The sequence below is a fragment of the Mobula birostris genome, chromosome 23, assembly GCF_030028105.1.
Source record: "Mobula birostris isolate sMobBir1 chromosome 23, sMobBir1.hap1, whole genome shotgun sequence".
Taxonomy (NCBI): Eukaryota; Metazoa; Chordata; class Chondrichthyes; order Myliobatiformes; family Myliobatidae; genus Mobula; species Mobula birostris.
The window spans coordinates 26865508-26877603 of record NC_092392.1 but is presented as its reverse complement, the minus strand read 5'-3'; the positions used below and the strand labels follow the sequence as shown (position 1 = coordinate 26877603).

The window sequence follows — 12096 nt, the reverse complement described above, 5'->3', positions numbered from 1 at the left end:
ACTATAGAAAGATTAACATAATCCTTGCATAGTTCACTGTTCCACACACCCGTTACCCTCTCACTGAGTCTGATGTCAATGACAGGGAATCTATCGTGAAGAATATAAGAATCTTGAAAAGAACAGCAGTGGGTTTATGAAAGGAAGGTCATATTTAACAGATCTGCTAGTTTTCTTTAACGACTTATCTCAATATCTCTCAAATGTTCCAGACAATCTGCCTCAATTGTCCCTTCTTGTAGAGCATTCCGAGTTTCAACCATCCTCTATGTAAATAAAGTCATACTCATCCTTCCCTATCCCCTGCCTTGTGGTTCAGCCAAATGCCTTCCTACATTAGCTATAGTGTTGACACGCACACATAGTCACCTTCTTGTAAACTCTAAAGGTCACCCTGAATTTGTGAATGACACAGGGGAAGATCAACTCTTCAGGTTTAGTGGTTTCACCATAAGAGTCACGGAGCTGAAGTTTGGCCATGTGCATTTAAAGGAGGAAAAAGAAGCAGGCTGAACAAGGCACCTAGGATGAAATTATACAAATTGTGACTTATTCTATATTTACTACATTCTTGCCTTTCCTCCCATGGTCAGATGAAGCATGGTCTAAGCCAGAAGAACGACTGTTGTATGGGATTGAGGGGAACAGTACATTGCTGGAGTGTACTCCCCGATCTCCTCAAGCCAAGGTGCTGTGGTTTATAGAAGGACGCTCGACCACCGGCCAGGAGGAGGTGAGTAACTTCGTGCACACTGCCCACCTGGACAAAATGCCAGAGCCATTCAATTCAATTCAATTCAAGTTTAATTGTCGTTCAACCATACATGAATACTCAGGAACACAGCCAAACGAGACAGCATTGCTATGGGGTCAAGGTGCTAAAACACATCACCAACAGTCGCATGCAAGATCACAATCACGGAATAAAAGAGTCCCCCACCACCCCCACGACTTGACCCCAGTCCTCACACATACAAGTCAACAAACCCATAAAGGATATCAGCAAAAATACAATGATGCTGGATACACATGTATATAGTCCAGACCCCATCCCCCAGCCCACCGAGATCATCTGTCGACTGACCCCGATGCCTGCCCCGACTCCTGATGCCCACTAGGTGACACTGTGGTTTTGAGGCCCAGTCACATATTGAAGTACATATAGATTGTTAGTAACAACACAACCACATAATATCTATGTATATAGCCCAGACTCCTCAGTCCACTTGTAATCTTCAGTCACCACAACTGCTCTACACCGTCCCCGGTAGGGCGCGACAACTCGGACACCTCTCCCCAGCGGCTGAAAAGCAAGTGACCCCACAGCTTGAGGCCCGAGTCCATTGAGTGCAGCCAAATAAATCTGCAGTCGGCCACAACAGAGCTTGTCTTCCGTTGAGCAAAACCCTGGGAGGGCAGTGCCAGTTCCATTCTGAACGCCCTGCCACACTGCCCCGGAGAAATGCCATGGCTTTGTCCTCTCACTCCGGGTGGATGCAATGGATTACAGCGTAGGAACAATTGAACCAGGGATGAAGGACGAGATGGTCAACTTCTGCTCCTGATCTCAGGTGGACCTCTGGACCAGGGGCTTTGTCCTCTTTGTGTTCTTCTAACACTTCTCTCCGCTTTCTCTGTAGCAAAATCCTCCTGGTCATTATTGGCGTTCACTCTTATAGGGTCAATTTGAAGGAGGAATACAGGATTAATCACAGAATTCTTAGCAGTCAGTCAAGTCAAGTTCTGTTTTGTCATTTAACTACACACAAAAATAGTTATACATATAAATGTATATATGCATATGCATGCTGACATAAAAGCCAAAGAGAAGGTATATAATAAAGCAAAAATTAGTGGCAAGTTAGAGGCTTGGGAAATTTTAAGCACCAACACAAGGCAACTAAAGAAGTCATTAAGAAGGTAAAGATGGAATATGAAAATAAGCTAGCCAATAATATTAAAGAAGATACCAAAAGTTTCTTCAGAAACATAAAGTGTAAAAGAATGGTGAGAGTGGATATCAGACTGCTGGAAATTGATGCTGGAGAGGTAGTAATAGGGGACAATGAAATGGCGGACAAACTGAATAAGTATTTTGCATCAGTCTTCACTGAGGAAGACACTAGCAGTATGGTGGAAGTTCCTGGTGTCAGGGGTCATGAAGTGTTGAAGTTACCATTACTAGAGAGAAAGTTCTTGGGAAACTGAAAGGTCTGAAGGTAGATATGTTACCTGGACCAGATAGGTGTACATCCCAGGTTCCTGAAAGAAGTGGCTGAAGAGATCATGAAGGCATTAGTTATGTTCTTTCAAGAATCACAGGATTCTGGGATGGTTCTGGAAGACTGGAAAATTGCAAATGTCACTCCACTCTTCAAGAAGGGAGAAAGGTGAAAGAAAGGAAACCATAGGCCTGTTAGTCTGACCTTGGTGGTTGGGAAGACGTTGGAGTTGATTATTAAGGTTGAGGTCTAGGGGTACTTGGAGACTAATGATAAAATACGTCAAATTGATAAAAATAGGCTGTAGTCAGATGGTTTTCTCAAGGGAACATCTTGAGTGACAAATCTGTTTGAATTCTTTGAAGAAATACCAAGCAGGATAGACAAAGGAGAATCAGTTGATATTGTGTACTTGGATTTTCAGGGCTTTGCCATGGTGTCACACATGAGGCTGCTTTCCCAGTCCATTGTATTAGAGCAAAGATTCAAGCATGGATAAAGCAGCAGCAGTCAAAGACTGGGAATAAAGGGAGCCTTTTCTGGTTGGCTGCCAGTGACTAGTGGTGTTCCACTGGGATCTGTGTTGGGACCAATTCTTTTTACGTCATATGTCAATGATTTGGATAATGGAATTGATGGCTTTTTTGCAGACTATACGAAGATTGGTGGAGGGGTAGGTAGGTTTGAGGAAGTAGAGAGGCTACAGAGAGTCTTGGACAGATTAGGAGAATGGGCAGAGAAATGGCAGTGTGGAGGAACAGAGGGATCTTGGGTTCCACATCGACAGATTTCTCAAAGTTGCCATGCAAGTTGATAGGGTTGTTAAGAGTGTTTGGTGTGCTGGCCTTCATTAGTCATGGGATTAAGTTCAAGAGTCACAAGGAAATATTGCAATTCCATAAACTGTGGTTTGATTACACTTGGAATATTGCTCAGTTCTGATTGCCTCATTATAGGAAACGTGTGGAAGCTTTAGAGAAGAAGCATAGGACGTTTACCAGGATGCTAACAGGGTTAGCGAGCACATCTTACAGTGATAGGTTGAGTGAGCTAGAGCTTTTCTCTTTGGAGCAAAGGAAGAAGAGGTGACGAGATAGATGTTATGAGGGGAAACTTTAAAGAACATGTGAAGGACTTTTTTTTTAATGCAAAGAGTGGTCAGTGCCTGAAATAGCTTACCAGGGTAGGAGTGAGAGCAGGCAGGGTAGTGGTGTTATAGACAGACACCTGAATGTGAAGGGATTGGAGAGATATCAATGATACACAAGAGCAGGGCATTTAGTATAAACTGGCGTCAAGACCAGCACAACATTGTGAGTCGAATGGCCTGTCCGGCGCTGTACTCTGTTCTATATTCCATATTACCTTTCCTAAATTAATCTGTAAGGTTTGCTTTGTGTAAATGTGACTGAGTGATCACATCACCAGCCCATTCCTTGTTCATGTATTACCCCAACTCCTTTTCATAAACTTTCAATTCTGTGTTTTGATTTATCGGCAGATTAACTCATGTTTGACACTAATGTCATTAACTTGACTTTTCCCCACTCCTGAGGTCTAGTGCAGTTAATTGTTCCTGTTTCTCACTGGTCATTCTGTCTTTTGCTCCCCTTCCCTTCATCAGCTTAAACATTGTTTCTGGATGCAGTAGGGTTAGTCAGAACACCAATGAAGAGATGCACTTACTCGAATGTTCTCTTAGGTCAAAACAGACAACCGGGTGATTAAAACCGACCTGGGACTGTTGCTTCTCAATCTCCACCAAAGGGACGCTGGAACTTACCTCTGTAAGTCAAGGGAACATGGATTCATTCAGACCGTGACCAAAATCAAACTGGACGTCCTGCAAGGGGAACAAATTGATGGAATATTTCACAAGGGCGACGGAGAGGAACCACGCCGCAGATTTCCCTGTGTGCTCCAGCCTGGCGCTCACCATGGGGTGAGACCCTGGTACAAAGAGTTCCTTCAGCTGGTTGGCTACAGTCATTTCCAGCAGGTGGAGGAATACTGTCAGAAAATGTGGTGCAGTGGGAAGAGCAGAAAGAAAAATAGACCTGTGGGGCACAAATGGAAATTCAGCAATGTGCTGGAGGGGAAGGTTAAACGCGGAACCCAGTCAGAGCATCGGCGCGCACCACGGCACGTTAAAGACACATGAGGATTGCAGATAAAAATCAGATTACTGCACACACAGAGTTTGTTAAATGTTAGCAAAAGGATCAAAGAAACGTTTTATGGGATGTGTTTCTTGTTTACATAGAGCATTGCAGATTCTGGTTTTAGACACATGGACTGCTGAACTCAAAGATGCACCTGCAGCAATATGTTGGTGTATGTCACTGCTGGGGCTATCACTGTGCTCTACATTGAAATGTGCTCTTTACAGCCTGACAGCCTTTGTGAAACACAACACCGCTGCAGTAGAAAGTTTTGCGGAGTGCCTCCATCCATTCCATTAGCTTGTATCGCTATCTTTTTCACATCATCGCTGTTGATTCACCCATATTTCAATCATACATGTTGATGCTGAATTACTTTGTAAAACCATTCACCAATCTTTGCAACAAGCTGGCAAATGTTTTACTTAGTGTCATAAAGGAAACAGGCCCTTTGGCTCAACTAGTCCAAGCCAAACACGATTCCCATCTACACTAGTACCATTTGCCCATATCCCTCCAAACCCTTCTGTTCCATGTGTCTGTCCAAGTGTCTTTTAAAAATTGTTAATGTACAGTACCTGCCTCAACCCCACTTCCTCTGGCAGCTCATTCCACATATGGACCTCCTTCTGGGTTAAAAAGTTGCCCCTCAGGTTCCTATTAAGTCTCTTTCCTCTTACCTTAAACCCATGCCCTCTAGTTCCTGATTCCCCAACCCTGGGGAAAGACTGTGCACGTTCACCCTACCTGTTTCCCTACTTACTTAAATTCACTGTAATCCCTTAACTGGGGTAACTCGCCACATCTTGTACAGGTTCAGCTCTTTCATTTTCCTCAGCAATAGAGGAATATTTTCCCAACCCATTCCCGCGAAGGAGGGCCCCTTCAACATTAGTGAATAAACCTAGTGCATTACTTCAAATGTGTCAGTAGATCCAGTTACAGTCATATCAGAAGGTTAAGGAGCAAGGACTAACCTGCTGGTTACTTTACCAGACAGCTACAGTTGTCAGATGAGCCACATCTGCCCATCAGAAACAGAAGCCAAACACCACTCAGCCCTCAACCCTGCTCCGTAGTTCAATAATGACATGATAGATCAAGTTCTCTTTTCCACTTCTTTTTGAGGTTCTTCTCATCTCAGTTTGAAATGGGTGCTCCCTCACTCTGACACCATATTGTCTGCACCTGGTTTACAGCTTGTTGGTATCATAGATACTGAATAGATTTAAGCGATTCCAAATACACATAACTTACAGAAATCAATAAATGAAAAACACCAGAAATATTCTGAATTAAAAGAGGAAATTGAAACACTACGGAACATGAACTGGGTATACATTGTCCTGGTAGTAATATTCTCAACTGATATCATCCCAAAGACACTACACAATAGTATTAAAGAATTAGGCCTACACAGCAATACCTATGTAAATCTTCAGAAAGCCTCAATACTAAACATCACTAGAACAGTCCAAAGATTCCTAGCAATTGAAAAATGAGAGTGCTTAGCTATGCCTGTACTGCGGGATAAAACCAGCTTGAGTTGAGAAAATATAAATAATAACAGCTTTATTTTTATAGCACCTTTCATACATTAAGGCACGGATTCAAAGTTCTTTACATGGGTTGTAAAGATAAATTAATATAATCTTAAAATATGAGACAAAATTAAAAAACAAGTAAAGACAAACACTATATAGAATAAAATATATTCAAATATATCAAATTATATAAACGTAATCAACATCAACAGACATTAAATAATCTTATAATTATGCCAAATTTTAAAAATAGGCTTTTAAGAAGTGTTTTGAAATGTTCCGCAGTACTAGCCTGGTGTATCGCAGGCGGTAGAGTATTCCAGATTATTGGTTCATGAGAGCAAAAGGCCACATCACCAGTTCTTACATACTTGGCTCTAGGAACACTAAGCAAACCAGTATTTGTGGATCTAAGATTACAATTAGGGATGTAAGGGGATAGTCATTCCAAAATGTATGGAAGAACTAGATTATTCAGAGCCTTATATACAATTAAGAGTATTTAAAAATTGATCCTAAAGGACACAGGCAGCCAGTGTAACAACACCAAATCCGAGGAAATGTGCTCAGATTTTCTGTTTTTTTAGTTCAGATTCTTGCTGCTGCATTTTGAACAAGCTGCAGCTGATTTATCTCTTTCTTAGGCAGTCCTGAAAAGATTGCACTTCAGTAGTCTGATCAGCTAAAAACAAAAACATGTATCAATGTTTCTGCATCTTGAGATGTTATAAGAAATCGAACTCTTGCAATGTTCCTTAAGTGAAAGAATGCCGTCTTTGTGATATGGTTGATATGTGATTTGAAAGTTAGCTCAGAGTCAATAATTTAATCAGTGACAACCAGCATATTTCTTTCTAGTTTGCTTTATCATTCTTCTTTCCACACATTATACTTCCCTCTCATTTAACCTAGCAATAACTCCCTGTAAACGGTCCATGTCACTTTCCTGTCTGCTACTTTTGTGTCGCCTGAATATTTTGATGCAGTATATTTGCCCGCTTCTCACAGATCATCACAGCTCACCAGTGAAAATGGTTTCTTTATCGCTGCTCTCTGCTTCCTGACAGTTCATTAGTGCTCTGCCTATTGATACATTAGTTCCAAACTCATCAGCCTTTATCTTGCCATTTAACTGTTTATGTCACACCTTGTCAAGTATATTTTGAAAATCCAAATATTTCACATCTACCGGTTTCCCTCTGTCAGTGCCAGCTGATAGCCTCTCAGTGATTTCCCTTGGATCAGCATAGATACCTGCATATTGTGAAAAATAAATGACCATTATGTTAGTTTTTGGTGTATTCGTTTATTGTACCTGTGACAGAGTTTTCCACACAACACAACACACAGCAAGCTGTTTAGAGATGTTACCAATACCAACACTATTGGATTTGTTTTCTTGCTTTGATTAAAATCTTAACATTTGCTTTTTTAAAATTAATTCCTTTGTGTCCAGCTGAAGTGTACTCATTTCCCAAGAGAGTAAACTGCCCCAGTCTCAGCTGTGGATCACAGGCACTACAACTCCAAATTTGTCCTTTACTTTTGTGGTAGGACATCTGAAGAGCATTGGACAGCAATGAGTCAACAACATTTAAACCTATAATTTAATCACTGACTATTTCAAGTTTGGTGGGGTCATCCACAAATTATTCTCTCTACATCCAAACCCAAGTAATTCACACACAACTGGCCGGTTAACGGTTGAAGGAAGATATAGTGAACAGTGGGGGAGGAGGGGGCTACCCCCAACAGGGTTCTCCACAACACCACTACCTTCTTCCAAACAGTGACACTGATTTGGACTTGAAGTTAGAAGCCGTGATTAAGATGTTGCGGACCTAACACCCTATTAATTTAGATGAAGAGATTAAATGAGATATTTCCAAGCCTGTGGACAACACAAGACGGGGTGTGGATGTGAGCAGAGGAAAGGATGCGGAGGTACAAGTACACACAAACACATACACACACACACACATGCATTCACAAACACACACACACATTCACAAACGCACACACATACACATTCACAAACACACAGACACAAACACATACATGCATTCACAAACACACACACACATTCACAAACGTACACACACATTCACAAACGCACACACACATTCACGAACGCACACACACACACATTCACACACACACAGACACAAACACATGCATTTACAAACACACACACACACACACACACACACACACACATTCACAAACACATTCTCACACACACACACACTCTCTTTCACACACAGGGCTAAAGAGACTCGTGAGAATCAGACCCCGTGATCTTTCTGCCATGGTTGAATACTGCCAGCTGTGTGAACAATCAGCAGAGTTCCGGAGCTTCCTTGCCGAGGACTATGCCTTTAAGTGCCACTGTAATATAAACCAACCACTCTGCTGGACTACCTGAGAAGGCTCAGGTAAGCTGATGCAGGAACATGACATCACCGATGAAAAAGGTTTTCAGGTTGGTGACCCACATGGTGGCTGGTGTAATTAGATCTGTGTTTGACAAAGGGAAACACTCTATGTAGAAACAGAAAGTGACTGAGCATCCCAATCCAATTTCAGAATTGGCAGCATTTCACCTCAAAATGATTGTAAATGCCTCTTTCCAGAACACAGTAAAACCTGCAGAGGCTGTGTGTCCTGATGAAGGGTCTCAGCCCGAAACATCGACTGTTTATTTGTTTCCATAAATGCAGCCTGACCTGCTGAGTTCCTCCAGCATTTTGTGTGTGTTGTTAACGCCTTTCTCCAGGTCCCACTGACCTCGGATTACATAGCAATGAGGGAACGCAGAGTGTGCATCCAGTTTCCAGACACTGGTCCTACATCTTTTCCCAAACAAAGCCAGAGACCTGACTGGTGAGCCCCATGGAGGAGTTCCGGAGTCCGCTAACCTGCATCATAAAGCACCCGGATCTGCACTCAAACACACCCCTTCACTCCCCTGAGAATGACAACTTCACTGTGGCAGACCAAGGAACTGAAGATATTCACGTCCATTTGATTTGTTGTTTATCTGCATGAGTATCCTTCGCAGTAACTTTTACTTTGCCACAGAAGCACCGAGGTTATTGTAACTCCATTAGGGCACCTGCAACCAGGGTTCAATGCCCGCTGTTATCCTTAAGGAGCTTGTACGTGCTCCCCGCGACCACGTGGGTTTCCTGTGGGTGCTCTGGTTTCTCCCACAATCCAAAAGTGTACATGTTAGTAGGGTTAGGGTCACACGGGTGTAATTGGATGGCAAGAGCTCATTGGGCCAGAAGGACCTGCTACTGTGCAGTATCTCTAAATAAATAAACACCACATTTGCCAGTTTCATGTCTGGATTTCCAAAAGGGATTTGGTAATATTTCATTTTCTTGATTCTTATTAAGAGGTACAGAAGGCCCTTCCAGGCCAATGAGACTGCAGGGCCCAGCTATGGCTGTCTGCCCAATTTATCCAAATATTCCTTACATGTTGCTGTTGCACCTGCATCACCTGATAGTTCATTCCATATACCCACCATTGTTGCTCTTTTAAATCTTCCCCCTCTCACCCAAAACCTCTAGTTTTTGATTCTCCAACCCCAGGAAAAAGATTGAGTGCATTCACCCTATCTAAGTCCCTCATAATTCCATACAACACTATAAATGTACCCCTGAGCCTGCTACATGCTGAGGAATAAAGTCCTAGCCTGCCCAACCTCTCCTGAAAACTTGGCTTCTTGAGGCCTGTACATACAGTCCTATGATAAGTATTGTCTCCCCTTGGAAGTTTTCATGTTTTATTGTTTTACAACATTCAATCACAGTGAACTTGGTTTTTTTTAACACTGATCAATAGAAAGCACTCTTTCATGTCAAAGTGAAAACAAATTTCTACAAATTGGTCTAAAATTATTGCAATTATTGAACACAAAAATTGATTGCATAATTACGCACCCCTTTCAAGTCAGTATTCAGTAGATGCACCTTTGGCAGCAATAACAGCCTTGAGTCTGTGTGGATAGGCCTCTATCAGCTTTGCACATCTGGTCACTGCAATCCTTTCCCCATTCTTCTTTACAAAACTGCTCAGGCTTTCAAATTGCATGGGGTTCGTGAGTGAACAGCCCTTTTCCAGTCCAGCCACAATTTCTCAATTGGATTGAGATTTGGACTCTGACCTGGCCTCTCCAGGACATTAACTTTGTTGTTTTTAAACCATTCCTGTGTAGCTTTGACTTTATGCTTGAGGTCATTGTCTTGCTGGAAAACAAATCTTCTCCCAAGTCTCAGTTCTCTTGCAGACTGCATCAGGTTTTCATCCAGGATTTCCCCTGTATTTTGCTGCATTCATTTTACCCTCTACCTTCACAAGCCTTCCAGGGCCTGCTGCAGTGAAGCATCCCCACAGCATGATGCAGCCACCACCATGCTTCACGGTAAGGATGATGTGTTTTTGATGATGTGCAGTGTTTGGCTTACGCTAAATATACCATTTAGTCTGATGGCCAAAATACTCAATTTTGGTTTCATCAGACCATAGAATTTTCTTCCAGATGACTTCAGCGTCTCCCACATGCCTTCTGGGAAACTCTAGCGGAGATTTCACATGAGTTTTTTCAACAGTGACTTTCTATTTATCATCTTCGCATAGAGCTGTGATTGGTGAAGCACCCAGACAACAGTTGTTGTCTGTGCAGTTTCTCCCATCTCGGCCACTGAAGCTTGTAACTCCTCCAGAGCTGTCATGGGTCTTTTGGTGGTCTTCCTTCTTGCACGATCACTCAGTTTTTGAGGACGGCCCGCTCTAGGCAGATTTACAGCTGGCCATATTCTTTCCATTCCTTGATGATTGACTTAACTGTACTTGGGAAATTTTCTTGTATCCGTCTCCTGATTTGTGCTTTTCAATAACCTTTTTGCAGAGTTGCTTGGAGTGTTCTTTTGCCTTTGTGGTGCATTTTTTGCCAGGTTACTGACTCACCAGTAGTTGGACCTTCCAGATACAGGTGTATTTTTACTACAGTCAGTTGAAACACCTTGCCTGCACATAGGTCTCCAAAAACAGATCTCCATTTAACTAATTATGTAACTTCTAAAACCAATTGTGTTTTATATTCGTAAATAACTTAGATCACTTTGTAGAGAAGTTTCCCTTTGACACAAAAGAGTCTTTTTCTGTTGATTAGTGTCAAAAAAGCCAAACTAAATCCACTGAGATTCAAAGTTGAAACATAAAAGTTTCCAAGGGGACGTGAACACTTTTTATAGGCACTGAAGCTACAACCAAACGAAACAACGTTCTTCCAGACCACAGTGCAGCATCAAAACATATATCACACACAGCACATAAACCAGAATATTACCATAAGTTACTAAAACATTAGTCAAAATGCATACACTGCACTGCACAGGTAAATAGTAAGCAGTTTGCTGTCCTAATAATTAGACCTCAGTGGTGTCAGGGTATTCACTAGTCTCACAGCTTGAGGGAAGAAGTTGTTACCCAGTCTGGCAGTCCTAGTCCTGTTGCTTCTATACCTCCTTGATGGTAGTGGGTCAAAGAGACTGTGATGGGTGGTAGGGATCCTCAACAATGCTTTGCTCCCTTCGTCTCAAACACTCTCAGTCAATGTCACAAATAGGGGAGAGGGAGACTCCAATAATCCTATCGGCGGATTTTCCTGTCCTCTGCAGCGTCTTCCAGTCCAATGTCATGCAGCTTCCATACCCCACAATCACGTGAGGTGTAACACAGACAAGATACTCTCGATGGTCCTCCTGTAGGAAGTTATTGGAATTGGGTAGAGACCCCTGAATGTCTCAGTCTCCTCAGAAAGTGTAGATACTGCTGTGCCTGCTTGACTTGTGAAGAAGTGTTGTGGGTCCAGGTTAGATCGTCCATTATACGCACAGCAAGGAACTTTGTGTTCTTCTCTCCAGGGTGGAGCCATTGATGTGCAATGGAAAAGAGGTTGAGCTGTGCCTTCCTGAAGTTCACAATCATCTCTTTTGTCTTGTCCATGTTAAGACTCAGGTTGTTGTTCTCGCACCATTTGACAAGCCTCTCTACCTCCTCTCTGTATGCCAACTCATCCTTGTTGCTGATGAGGCTGACCACTGTAGTATCATCAGTGAACTTGATGATGTGACTTGAGCTGGATCTGACAGTGCA

General features: G+C 42.4%; 1 protein-coding gene across 2 annotated transcripts in view; it reads left to right on the top strand.

The window, feature by feature from the left end:
* LOC140186712 (semaphorin-3E-like) overlaps positions 1–7303 on the top strand; it is a 374748-nt gene extending 367445 nt beyond the window's left edge. For both annotated transcript variants that reach the window (XM_072241202.1, XM_072241201.1), the window contains 2 exons: positions 594–733; positions 3925–7303. In XM_072241202.1, coding sequence (XP_072097303.1) covers positions 594–733; positions 3925–4383 — 599 coding nt within the window. In that variant the 3' untranslated portion in view covers positions 4384–7303. The remainder of the gene's footprint in view (positions 1–593; positions 734–3924) is intronic.
* The last annotated feature ends 4793 nt before the right edge of the window (positions 7304–12096 follow it).